General features: G+C 29.5%; 1 protein-coding gene across 2 annotated transcripts; it reads right to left on the bottom strand.

Annotated features, from left to right (window-relative positions):
- Positions 1 to 5,158: 5,158 nt before the first annotated feature.
- Positions 5,159 to 6,542, bottom strand: LOC106361632 (thioredoxin M3, chloroplastic). Of its 2 annotated transcripts, none has more exons than XM_013801412.3 (2): positions 6,233 to 6,542; positions 5,159 to 5,702 (listed from the first exon to the last, which is right to left on the bottom strand). In XM_013801412.3, exons 1-2 carry the CDS (start codon positions 6,426 to 6,428, stop codon positions 5,386 to 5,388), a joined length of 513 nt encoding a protein of 170 aa, XP_013656866.2. In that variant the 5' UTR covers positions 6,429 to 6,542; the 3' UTR covers positions 5,159 to 5,385. The 2 variants fall into 2 exon arrangements, with proteins under 2 accessions (XP_013656866.2, XP_013656865.2); XM_013801411.3 differs by having other exon boundaries at positions 5,159 to 5,705; positions 6,233 to 6,538.
- Positions 6,543 to 14,931: the final 8,389 nt, after the last annotated feature.

Genomic DNA, 14,931 nt, shown 5'->3' with positions numbered 1-14,931 from the left:
TTTGGATTGAATAATATAAATATATATTGTTCTAGAAAGTGTGTCTATTAAAATATAGTAGGACCCAGCCCAATGTTTATAAATTGTCTAATACTTCTAAAGAAATCTTCTTTGCGAACAAATCTGAAAAAAAAAAAAATTCCATGCTTCGAACTTGTGAGATAACTTGCTTATCTTCTTCAAACACACAAAATTTCACAACGAAGGTGATACACTTGTTAATGACCAAGAATCATGAGCTTGAGTGTCTTTATGAACTTTTACAAAGTTTGAAATCAAAATTTTGGTTTTTTTAAGATGAATTTAGAGAGAAAGTCAAAGATATGTGATTTGTTTACATAAGATATGAGATAAGAAAAGTAAAAATCGAATTATTGGTGCATTAAGAACTTCAAATTGGTTGTTCATGGTGGTTGTGTACTGATGGTAATGACAATATTGTAAATATTTGATGAAGATGAGATGATAGAGTAAAACACTTATTTTCAAAAAAAAATATATATATTTTCGTGAACAACTTGAACTTTTAAGGTGAATAAGGAAACAAATGAAAATTCCAAAAAAGCATGGGTTAGTTTTTCTTTTGAATTCAAATTTTGAATCATATTTACAAAAACTCCCATAATTTTAAATGTTAATATTCATATTTAAATGAGTATATTAAACTATATTTAATATATGTGAATTTGATAAAAATAAAATACTAGATTCGTTTGATATTAATATTATTTGATTATATGGTACATCAAACTATATATTATGTTTCATAATTATAGTTTTTTGTAGATTATTTTATAAACATGTAAATATTTATCAAATATGAGACGGTTTGAGTAACAATATATTATAATTTTACAGTTTTAAAATAATATAAAATTAATATGAGGCAGTTACATAAATTGATCCTATTATCATAAAATAATATTTATATAAATTTTAGTTTAGTTATTATACTAAAAAGTTTCTTGTCCATATAGATGCGGAGCTAAGAGTTTTGTTTGTAGAGTTTACATGATTCTGTTTATGTTGCTGACAAAAAAAAATACTAAAAAGTTTTTTTATATAAAAAATACTTATGTATAAAAAATTTAATTTTTATTAAATAAAATTTTGAATAAAATTAATCTCTCCATTTCAAAGCGTGGATCAAATTCTAATCTTATGATTATGTGTCGATAGGCCAGGGCAAATAATCCGGACCCGATAACACGAACCGAACCCGGTCCGATTAAGCCGGTTCGGGTCGGGTTCGGATCTTGTTCAAAAACCGAATGGGTCTGATTTTTTTGGTATAATGGGTTTTGGTTCGGGTCGGGTTTAAACCGAGAACCCGAATGGTTATAACCGAGACCCGATCTTATCTAACCTTGTTTCACTCATCCCTCGATATTTTATTTCCCTATTCGGATAAAGATAGATTCTTTGCGTGATCTCAACAATTCAATCCGTGAAATCTCTCAATCCCTAAATATTTTCACCCAAATCGTTTCCTTAATCCGATTAGCTGCATATTCTCTTTGATTCTCTTTTGATTTCGAATTTGAAGACCTAATTTGTAGCTCTTATAAATGTCTCTTCAATTCTGAAGTCTTTTTCTTATTTGGTGTTGGTGTTGGTTTTGATTTTGATTTCAGTACTCGTTTTTCATTTGAAGCGTTTTGTTCTTTGCTTTTCAAGGAGGTTTAATATGAACAAGTTGGATTTATTTTGAAGTTTAATAAAGGCTCTCACGTTTGGAGTATTTGATTTTCATTATTGCAAACTACTTTTGTTCTTGTTATTTCTTTGTTCACGTTCTGGTTGAAGTAACCGTAAGGTTATGTCATGAAACAAAACAGGTACTTCGGGTAAAAAAGGGAATATGGATAAGCGAAACCCGGTTTAGAATCGAACCCGAAAACTAAATGGGTTCAACCGGGTTTAGGATGTTTTACTAAATCCGAACCGAACCCGACAAAACCCGAACCGAGACCGACCCGAACTTTTATAATACCCGAATGGGGCTGATTTTTGTAAACCCGTAACCCGATTAGAACTGAACCGAACCCGAATGGTCACCCGATTGCCCAGGCCTATGTGTCGATATAAAACATTAAAGTAAGTCAACTGAAAGGGAGACCGATATGGTATATAACTAGATTAAGACTCACGCAATTGCGCAGGATGAACATTATATATAATAATAATTTTTATATGTTTTTATTTATTTTGTGTTTATTTATGGATTATGTATATAATTAAATTATAGTAATCACATAAATAAAAATAATACCTCTTGTTTATTTAAGATAACTTTTTGGTAAATAAATCAAAACAATCATTTTATTTATTTTGTATGGTATATAACTAAATTTCAATGACATGGACATAGATATATAGTATACTTTAATATAAATTTCTAATGTGCGATGCAAATTTCAAAATTAAAATATTAAAGTTTCAGTACTTTTTCAACACAAATTTAGAAATTAACATATTTATGTATTTTATATATTATATAGTTTAATTTTAAATTATATTAATATTTAATATGAATGTCTATTAAATGAGACTTCATATTCATACGATTTTATGATTATTTGTATCTTGTTATTAGAAAAAAAATAAAACATTGATCACAAAATTTTAGTTTGAGACATTTAAAGATTTTAGTAATTTATAGTCGTTTTTTTTAAATATCAAAATATAACATATAAGAAAAAATATAATTTTTATTATATGGTTAATGTGATTTTTTAATATCTTTTAATAATATAAAATTAAACAAAAAAGAGCTAAGATACAAAAATTATTATCAAATATTTATTATTCAAATCATTAATTCTCATATATATGTTAATCATAGTTTTTATTTAAGGAAAGTGCGAGAATATTCTTTTGTACACTATTTATCAATGTGATAGTCTGTTTAATAAAAAGTATAATATAAATTAAGATGAACCAACTTATTTTCCTAAGTATTCTGAATTTCATTCTCAAATTGACACGTGTCTACAAAACAATGTTGTAATTTTTTTCTCAATTAATATACAGTGAAACCTTTATAAATTAATAATGTTGGGACTATACCAAAACTATAATTTTTTGATTAATTTATAGAGATCTCTATTCTATTAAAAGGGAAACAGTCTTGAAAAATCAACTTATACAAGGTTGTTTGGACTATTTCATTAGATTTTTGTTTGGTCTTCCCTTATATAATTTAAGTAATAAGCTAAAAACATTTAAACCTATATACCCGGTTTTTACTCTAACCATAGAATCCCCTACGTTATTTTAATCTACATGTTTATATTTTTTATAACACAAGCATACACTATCATTTATTTATAAAGTATATATCACTTGTACAGAAACCGATTAAATACAAATACATTACAATAACCAATGCTAACTACAGAGAAATTTTCTTATAATTGGTTCCTCCAAATCTAAAAACAGACTATCATACTCATTTAAAGGAGATCTATGGATTCAAGGTATCAGCGATTGAATATAGATTTTGTAAAATCTGATTCAACGTCATAATATTTCATACAATAAATCTACACAAGATGTTCAGATAATGACAACTAAAAAATTTATATTCAATTTGGTTTATTCTTAAAATTTTATCTCTGAAATATTTTCAAATAATATCAAGATCTATTTACCTAACTATATTCCATATTTGTAGTATTTAGTTAACAAACAAACCACAAATACATAAAAACCAATTTTCACCAATCTATAGTTTTTTTTTGAAACATTCACCAATCTATATTTGAATGAATAAATCACTAATATTTTCTGTGGTATATTATTAACCAAATATTTTAAAATAACTTTACAGCGTTTAGAGAAAATATTATATATATATATATTATTTAAAGGAAAACATTCCTGTTTTTTTTTCCTTTAATGTAAATGTCGATTTTCCAAAAATACTTCTAAACTACCATATATATATATATACTATGTTTTGATTTATGGGATTACAACTATACATACTCATTAATTTAATTCATTGCATTTGTGACTCATTAAAAATTTTCAATCCATCAATCATAAATTTAATTTTATGAACATGTCTAAACCCATTGTATACCTCTAAACAAAATAAATAAATCTATACTATTAAAAGGGAAGCAGTCTTTAAAAATCTACTTATAAAAGGTTGTTGGACTCTTTTTTTTTTTGGTCTTCCTTATATATTATCTGTTATCCCTATTTAATCTCATTTTGTTATCAGCAAAATAAATATTATTAATTGGGCTTTGAGCGTTTAACTTAAAAAAGATAATTTAACTGATACAACCCATTCAGAAAAGAAAATTATAAATCTAATTAACTTTTTTTACAGAAAAAAAAAATTAACCAAATTAACTTTAGACCCATTTTTTACAAAATCCCAAATTATGAAGACCATTTTATACATAACTACATATAAATGTAACATTATTTAAATTGTATGGATTTCTAAAAATAAAATGTCTGTCACAAACTGATTTTTTTTTAAAAAAATTGATAATAGTTTGATAGAAAATTAAAAAAGGAAAAAAAATAATACTTGCTTCACTATTTTGGTAGATTGATAATTAATATAATTATAAATAAACTTAAAAATATTTGTTAAAAGAAATTTCTTATACAAGTCAAATGTATATTAATATATCAAAAATTTATAAAACAAAAAACAAATTATATTTTTCTCAGTGGGTTAATAACGGTCTTTTTGATTTTCAGATACTTTTATTATATTTATTTTATTATATTCTATCCCACTATATATGAGTTACTAGATCTTACGGTTCGACCACAAGTCTGATTCGGATATGAAAACTCAATGAAAACATTGTACCGGACTGAAATAATAATAATAGAACAGCTTTTAAATATTTTAGATATCTAATAATAAATATAAATTCATTTAATATTTGAGTTTACGGTCACCAAAAAAATACCCGCGCTTCTTAAGCACGGGTCAAAATCTAATTAATTTATTGATATACTAATTGAACCAAAAATTCAATTTCGTACTGTAAAATTATATTATAAAAAATTTTAGTGTATATTAATTTATAGAGTATTAATTTAAAGAGGTTATATTGTACAAGACCGTCTCTTGATTCTTTTTTCAAAAGGTCCAAATTGTTTCTTTAGTTTTGATCCATATAAGTAAAAACGGAAACGTAATAAAACTTAAATAAACTGAAGATGGAAAGTGTGTGTATTCACAATAATCCCCGAGTCATCTTCCCACAAATCCACCAGTTATATTCACAGAACACAAAAGCACAAAGAAAACTCAAAAGAGAGAAGACACAGTTCTTGGGTATCAATGAGATATTAAGCCATGCAAATCAAAGTGCTAGTGAGAAATTCTCATCAATGATGTTACCTTCTTCACGAGTTCAAAACTCTTTCAATGGCGGAAATGTAAAACTCTTTGGGCATTGTACCCATGATCGACTCTCGTTTCTCTCCGTTCTTGAAGAGGAGCACTACAGGTACAGCCTTGATCTCATACTCTTCAGCCACAAACGAGTCACTGTCTGCATCCAGGACATAGCAGTTTAGCTTTCCAGCATAGTCCCCTGCAATTTCGTTTATTATCCGGTGGACCATCCTGCATGGACCGCACCAGCTCGTGTAGAATTCTACAAGCACAGGCGTTTCGCTTTTCAGGACCGAGTTTTCCCACGAACTTTGTGTAACTTCAGCTGCTGCACATAGTCAAACAAGGAAATAAAAGCGACATAAGGATTTCAAAACTTAATATATTCTTCAACATGTATTCCTATTAGTGTACTAAGCGCTGTGGAAGTTGACTAGAGTGAAGAGTCAGAATAATGGTATGATATTCCATCTTAGCTGTAAGCTAAGAGATTAGGTATCAAAAGCATTTGGTTATTCAGTAGTACAATCTTATTCTGTTTTCCACCAAACAAAATGGTTAGAGATCAATGTAAATTCCATATAAACTATGAGCTCTAAGGAGCTTAGAACCTAGTTTCCTACACTCTTTAAGCTGCTTTTCTATAGTCTCAAGCGGCAGGATCCTCACGCTGTTCTGATTCCACGCTTGTATATATCTATCCATGGGAACACTAAAACTTAGGAGCAGAATCATAAGAGTAAAGTCTAAATCAATCAAACACAGTCTTTGGATCAATAACCACTCGATTATAAAAGTTTCTTGATTTCTACTTAGAGAACCACACGAACACTTCTGATCAATTATCATCAGTACCTTTGGAATCACGCACGCAGAGAGCAGAGAATCGGAGGCGAGAGCCAGAGGAAGATACGAGGGATCGTCTATCGGAGAGAAGTAGGGAGCGAGGGGAGAAGCTTGTGACTGGGAAGAGACGCGACGGAGAAGAAATCGATCGAGCTGGGGGCAGTCGACCAGCGTTTAAACACATAGACGAAGAAGAAACCGCCATTGAAGAAGGAGTGATTTGAGAAGCAGAGAAGAAGAGTTTTTGGGTTTTCTCAAGAAATAAAGAAAGAAAAAAAAAACAGAAAGTTGCGGGAGTTAATGAAGAAAGAGCATTTTCATGATTGGCCAGATCTGAGATAAAATAAATGAAAATGGAGATGGTGGGTCCCTTGCACCGAACTTCCCACCTGTCACACTATTCACGTGGTTTTCTGAAACCACGCCGGTTCAACCGTTTTTCTTCATGTTCGGTTCATATTTACATCAATTTACCCCTCAGTCTAATTTATTTCGATGGGATCAATTATGTATCAATGATTATGTATCAATTAAAATTTTGATTAATCATGAAAATCAGGTTTAACCGATTGAATTAGATTCAACCATGATAAAGCAGCGTTTCCATTGTGATTCTAGCGATGCCTCCAGTTTATGCACCTAATTCGCTTTAAACATATTCTCTATCCTTTATATACTAAAACACAAGTCACATGACCACTAAAATTTTAACACATAGCAAAGCTTTAACTATCTAAATTCCTGATTTTTCTAAAACATATCCCCTATCCCTTATCCCTTGTATTTTCTTCATCTTCTATTTTTTGTGCAATCCAAATCTTCAACTACCTAAATTCCTGATTTTTTTCTCAAAATTTGCATCTCACGTTTTAAGTTAATTTCTTCGTTCTCCAACTATTTTCTTCTCTATAAAATTTAAAAAATTTACTGTTTTCTTCTCTACACTTTATCTATCACCAAAGATTGTATAATTTGTAATTGATTTATCAAAAGCAGGAGTCAGTTCACATTATCAAAAAGGATACGGTAAGTGCTTCATTGTTATTATATAGCGATGGAAAATATGAGCAATCAATCCCACGTGTTCTTGCAACTCCAAGTCTCCTAAGTTAAGTTTCATGTTTGTTTTTGTCAATTATATTTTAAAAAATTATGTTACTTATTTCTTACAGATGGAGAACACATATTTGAAAGAAGATGACAAGAGATTTCTACTATGTTTGCCAGTAAAAAGATTTCATGAATCATCAACAAACTTGAAGCAACATCAAATATGACAGAAGGGGAAGTTGCTAACAATGAAGAAAATCTGAAGAAACAAACCATCAATTCATTTTCAGTAAGTACCAGGGAAAAAGTTACAGCAATTTATATTCAAAATTAAGGTAACAATAAAAAAATTTCTTATATTATAATTATATTGTCACGAATCCATTCAGTTCTTTTTATATGAATATAGGAAACTACACATGAGGATGATAAATTTCACAATGTTTTAGAAAAAAAAGAAAATCAAACTTCATATTTTTTTAGAGTGGACAAGGTTTAATCAACTACGAAAATATACTAGGTTAGTGATATTTTGTTTCCTATCTTTCAAAATGCTTATTATACTTTTTCTTTGAACCATGTTTTTCTGTGTTGATATAAATGTTAACTTTTTATATTTCCATTTAAGTAAGATAAAAATAGAGTATTTGAAAACATGAAAAATACAAGTATCTGATTCCAACCATATAAATTGCTGCACATAATAATATATTCTTTAAAAAAAATATAAAGCATCATCATGTCACGGAAGGTTCAAAATCAGGAATGGTGTATTAACACCACATTATAAAGTCAAAAACTTATGGACAATTACCACTACATTTAACACAAAACATGTGTGACTCGGGATATCAATGAAGAAAAACATAAGTTGAATTGTTAGAGGATAAAATGTAGTGTTAATAGAGGTTTCAATTAATGGATACAGGCTGTAGATTTCTTACTACTTCCTCAGTAAAACAAAAGATCATATACTATGTTTATAATTTATCTACTGATCACATGCTTCTGTAACAAAACTTGATTAATTCAGAAAAATAATTGTACCTTAATGGCTTCATGTTTTCCATCTATACTCCCAGTACCTCTCCGATATTAGAATTTCACCCGTTATTCTTGGCATAAGTTAACCGAGACGATCTTCAAATAAGTAGAATAAGATAGATAAATAACCATCATTTATTTCAAAAACAACACTGAAATTTTGTTTTACAGTTTCTAACCGCTTTGTTTCAATGCAACAACCCTCATGTTACAATATTTGATTAAAATATTAATTTTTTTTGATTAAACGTTATGATCAAATAATTTAAAACACAATAACTTTGACCTGTGCGTAGCACATGAGTAACACTAGAATATATTAAAGGAGAAGCACTTATAAAAATTAACTTAAAAGTTTATTGGCAAGTAATGTGACGTTGTGACGTGGTGACGTGGCTTCACGATAAACTTTTATTTAGTAAAACGCTTAGGTGTTACGCAGAGAACGTTTTTCACCAAAACTGTGAATTTAATGCATTCACACTAATATTCATTTAAAAGAATTTCATACCATCTATACTTTTCTCGACTCACACTTTTACGTGATAAACCTCCAGCTTCAAGTTTGAGTAGTTGATTTATCAATCCTCTCAATATAATCATAGCATCAATAAAGATTCCTTATTTCTCTGTACGTTTCTGTTAAAAATGATAACCCATCTGATCTATCGCCATTAAGTCGACAGATCCGTAGAGACGATAAGGCGATGAAACTTTAGTATGATGCCAAGTGTTAATGAAGAACATTTTTTTCCATACCTGCTTTCATGCATTTAGCAGAGCATTCACGTTCTTAAGAACCGCTTCTCATTGCTGAAAGAGGACGTTGAAAATCTATTTCTAGATAAATGTGTCGTACTCGGTTTTGTTACTGCTCGATGAGGTGATCTCTGTTTCGAGAAGACTGAATCACTGTAAATCGTCTCGGCTTAGTGTATTAGTATTCTCAAGCAAGCAATATAAGCATGCGAGTGTCACAACCTTTGCCACCATGCATTAGACGACTTTGAAGATGAGAAGAAACTTCCATGAACGAACCACTAGCAAGTATCATGTGTTGGCAAGTATCATGTGTTGGTCGCATCTCGAACAACCTTTACAATTTAGGGGGTCAAATAACCTTCAATTTCTTTTATTATGCAACTATGTTTTCTGAATTTAAAGGAGCTATATTTTTTTATTTCACACAGTTATTGTTTTGCTTATAATATGTTATTGATCCACCTTTTTCAATTTTATTTGTTAAACCCCTAAGTCCATAACTACTACAACGTGATAGGCGAAATATAAAAAAAATATTTTTCAAAGCTTCTTCTCAAACTTGCAAACACCATATATTAAATTTTAATATTAGTGAACCCATTATAAAAAGTCTCTCGCTTCGCCCCTGGTAACAGTCATACATTTAATTAGTTCTATCTAACTACCGCTTAAAATATACCTTATGTTATACATAATCATAATATATAATTTCAACGTTAATATAGACATCTTATCCCGTGCAAAACGCGGGTTACTATCTAGTAAACTAAATAATTAGAGACCTTTAAACGCATTCAATTTATCACATGATGTAAAATGATCTCTCATTGCATCTTTGCACCCCCTAAGAAACAATCATAAATTTAGTTTTAGTAATAGGTCTAAACCCAACGTCTGTTTCTAAGCAAAAGAAATAAATTAAAAAGGAACGAAAACATGGTCTTTCAAAACTTCTTCATACTCATCCTTGAGAACACACTTCACAGTTTCTAAAATCTTACGTCTACAGGTGTTGTTAATCTTATCAATTTGGGTCTCAGCTCCTTCTTCAAAAATGCCTTTTGGAAACTGGTAAGCCATTCCTATAAACATCTTACATTTACTAGTCTATTAGACAATTCATTGCTGGCATACAAACCCAATTCCAAACAAAATATAACTCAATATCACAATCAAACTATTAGACATTCAAAATAGCACATAAAAATGACAATCAACAACATGAATCATGTAAGCCTAGGTATTTTACTCTCCTTTGTAGTAAAATTATATTATAGTTAAAGAAAAAGTAGAGATTATTTGGTAGCTTACCATCATTAGTAATGAAATCTTATAAAATTTATTTATATTATTTTGTTCATATTTCTTTTTTAAAAATGTATTGCAGATAGCTCCTACTTGGAGCTGTACGTAAGTACCTTTTCCATTCATCCAATAAGTGACTTCAGTTTATACTATCTTAACTCTTTCTTTCAAGAAAAAATGCATAATTACAGAGGATTCCAAGTGGGGTTAAAAAACACAACAGAAGAGATCTTGAAGTATGTAGAATCCATAGCCCCATCTCTCATGTCGTGAAACAAGTTAGCATAGGGTCCAATAGATGAGAGTATTCAAACGAATCCAGTTTTCCATTTCTGATTCTTCTTGCCTGATCTCTATTTTAATTATGTGCATGTTAGTCATGTTTTTTGATCATATCCTTTTGTTTCGCGTAATATTGTTAGGCTTTCACTTTTCAGTCATTGTTTATCAATACCATTAAAAGATGATCATTCCCTTAATGAAAATTACATTTTCTCCAAAAATACCTTTATTTTTACAAAGGATTAATAAATTTCATTAATGGCATTTAAGTCTTTTGGTTTTAGGCCTACAAATACAAATAAATAGATCTATAAATAATGAGCCTATATATTTAAAAGATATACTAACTTTAAATTTAATATAAGTAAAATATATTATGAACCATAAATAAATTAACAAACATGAAAATATCATTTTTTTAAATATAGATATCAATATTCAAAATAGATCATTTGAATATTATACAGATTTTCAATACAAACCAAATCATATATCCTACACCATATATCATATACATTTTTGAATATCATTTTTCCATGTATAATGTCATTCTATACATAATATTGATATGGCAATTACGAGTATTCAAAAGTATTTTAAAAATTATATTAAAATCAATTTTTAAATCTAAAATAAAAACACAAACTTATAATAGGTTATTAGTAACGAAAATAAACTAATATTGTCATATAAATAAGTTTTTATTATATTATCATTTTCTTATATGGATAATATAATAAAATTTCATCAAATTCTAAGGAATCACTAATTTATGTAATATTAAAAAATATATGAGTAGTTTAATCAATTTTTTTTTAAATACGATAAGATATTTTGTGTTTTATCGGATCAATGGTATCATATTGAAGGTTAATAGTGAGTTTTGGGTTTTTACCGGGTTGTTTTTAATTAACGCATTTTTCATTAAATCTGAACCGGATTATATACAACGTATCGGGTCTACAGATTCAACCATGAATCTCGGTCGGATATGAAAACAAATCTTAAAACTCAAACATTATTATAGAACAAGTACCATATTTCGAACAAATGCCATATTTTGAAAAGAAAAAAGTGATAAAAACCTAAATACTCAATTGTTATAGTTCGAAACAAAATAATGGTAGTTTGTAGATCAGTTTTCGATCAATAAATAAAAAAATAAACACGCGCTTTCTAAGTACGGGTCAAAATCTAGTTGATTATTAAGATACAAGTCTAGCTTCTCGATCCATTATTTCAATAAAAGACTATATCTTTGGTCCTCAGCATTGAAAAAAAAAAAGACAATTGCAATATTATGCACTAATGGGATCGGAACTGTCTAAACATACACATTGTTCGTTTTCGTCGCACCTTGACGGAACACAGCTGATTCTGTTGCAAATAAAGAATCATAATTAAACAATAATCATAAAAACATTACCTTCTAATGCAATTAAACATACGGTCTCTTACCACTACTATCAAGCTCTTCGCCACCTTGGATGTTTGGACAAAGTATCAAAAGACATTAAAAAAAAGCATTTCAACTTAGGTTCTATTTCCTTGGCAAATATCATTCTTTACTCGATAAGAAGGTGAAGTTAGCTTTCCAGGGAGGATCATCTAAACAATAATTGGCCGACATACATAACCCTTTTCCTGTCTAAAGCTTAAAACTCTTCCGCAAATATCTATACTATTAAAGCATAATACTTCTTATGAATCTGCCCCTGAATTTTCCTATTAATTACAAAACATTTCATTCCTTTTTTAATTGTTTTTTAAATTGTTTTAAATGTTTTTCGAAAATGAAAAGCCCAACCAATTTGCTACTTACATTTTTGTTTTTAAGCCGATTAAATCGTTTTAAATCCCATTTTATACTCAAAGATTTACGGAATCAAATCAAATAAAAAGAAGATGCCCTAATTTTAGGAACACGCAGAAAAATATTTTAACTATTTGACATAGTAACTAAATTTTCCAAAAACTAATCTTAAAATATAGAGAGATTCGATTTTAAAGAGAAGATCTCCCAACTTCCTCTCCAAGTTTCTCCTAAAACCTAACACCTCGCTTTGAATCCGATCAATATTATAAATAGGCAACACCGATTTCCTATTCAAACCCACACATTCGAACAAACCAACAGGATCTACGTAGGATAATATAGGACAAACATTTTTATTTTAATAACAATTAAAAAAAATAAAGAAGACAATATTATAAAAATTGACTATAAACAAATAAAAAAAATCTATTAAAATATAGATTCGACAAATGTTTATTAATTTAAATGAAATTTTAAAAAGAAACGATTCCGCGCTTTGAAAGCGCGGGTTAAAATCTAGTAATTATTTAAAACTAATCTACCAAACTTTGCAAGTCCATAACGAAAAAAAAGTAATCCCACCGACTATGGGAACAAATTTTAAAAAGACCAACAACACCAACACCTTTGAAAGCTTACGCAGCCTATCAAATATGTCACCCCAATACTTCTTTGCCAAAATAACCTGCTCTCGCGAATCAAAGTAACCAGTATTGAATACTATAAACTAGCTTTAGAGACAAACAAAATAACTCATATCATATATAATTCTTCCTCCAGTTTACCTTCTGAAATCTTCGCGCAAAACATTATTCAAAAGCAAACATCTTACCATATACATCATATCCAAATGCAAACCTAACACATATCCGGCCAGAACTTCAAAATTCTTATACTAATTAAGTTATTTCTTTTATATTGTGTATATCATACATTTTTAATAAAAATATTTATAAATAATTTAATTCATGAAACAAATATATAACTGAGAGCGAAAATAATTTTACTACTAAATCTAATGTACTGTAATTTTAAGAAAATTTATCGACTTATTGTTATAGTTAAAAATAAACATTGAGAGAAAATAAATAATTATATTTTACAAATGTATAGTCAAATAAATAGTTAAAATTGTTATGAGAAATTTATGAATGTCAATGCTACTTTTAGTAAAAATAAATCAAACATTAAAATAGATTTTTATTATTAATTTATTTATTCGCCCGTCCGTATGACGGGTTTACCCTAGTTTTATAATATCATCTCATTAGGTTGGTATATTTTAAAATCTAAATATTCACACTGACCTTTCTATTTCGTGACACTGGAAAAAGTTCCGACGCTATCCACTCCAATGTTGAGGTTATTAATTTTCCATATTAATATCTAGAAACCATTGATTAATAAATGTAGGTAAAAGAAGTTGGCTCCAAAAAAATTGGAATTTTTTTTTTTCATCAACGTATACCGACTCATACTGACTCTGTAAACCAAACCGGAAGATCTGCATCCATGTGAACGACGAAAAACGGTTGCTTCCTGACACTACGTGCTAGGCTATCCGCCTTTGAGTTTTGTGTCCTTGGTACATAAATGATCTCTGATCTGAAAAACTTCCTTTCAAGGTCTTGATATCTTCTAAATAGCTTGCAAAAACTGGTCATTCTTCTGGTTCCGAAACCATCTTCACCAACTGAGAACAATCCGTTGCAAACGTAACCTGAAACTGTCGTAAGTTCCTCATACGTTCCATTACCCATAATTGCGCTTCCATCTCCGCATGAAAAGGGAAGAGATTAGCCCTAACATTCATCGCCCCCATCAACCCATCAAAACCCGTTAGAGTACTAAACCAACCTTATCGAGAGACTATATCATTCTCTTTTCAAGAACCATCTGTGAAACACTATCTTCTTGGTATTAAGGGTAGGATCACTGCCTCTATGTGTGGTGGTGTCCTCTGTGTGTCTAAATATTTGTGCCTCAGCCCATAATGTAGATTTTGTTTCTGCCAATTTAAGTGTGTCCATGAGATCAATGTCCAGATTACTGAAGATTTTGTTATTCCGTCATTTTTAAATGTACCATACGATCCATACAAACCGATGATCATCCATCTGCAGGAGAACTTGCCAAAAGAGATGATCCATGTTTGTAAAGAGTGAACTTGTTGGGAAAATGGCTGGATTTGAAGGTATCGTTGAAATGGCCCAAATCTGAAGTGTTGGAGGACGATAAAAAACACATGGTTTATCGATTCTTCATCGGTTCTGCATCTTGCACAACATTTGTCCCCTTGTATCCCTCTCGCTCGCAGATTTTTCCTAACTGATATACATCCTGACACCAATTGCCATAAGAAATGTTTTCTTTTTGGTAGGCACCGTATTTTCCAGCAGAAAGCCTTTAATACGTCAACTGAGGGTCCAATCAGTATTGGTGTTTTTTC

The sequence above is a fragment of the Brassica napus genome, chromosome A7 (assembly GCF_020379485.1).
Source record: "Brassica napus cultivar Da-Ae chromosome A7, Da-Ae, whole genome shotgun sequence".
In the NCBI taxonomy this organism is placed as follows: domain Eukaryota; kingdom Viridiplantae; phylum Streptophyta; class Magnoliopsida; order Brassicales; family Brassicaceae; genus Brassica; species Brassica napus.
The sequence above is the reverse complement of the archived record's forward strand: the minus strand, read 5'-3'. Positions and strand labels throughout refer to the sequence as shown.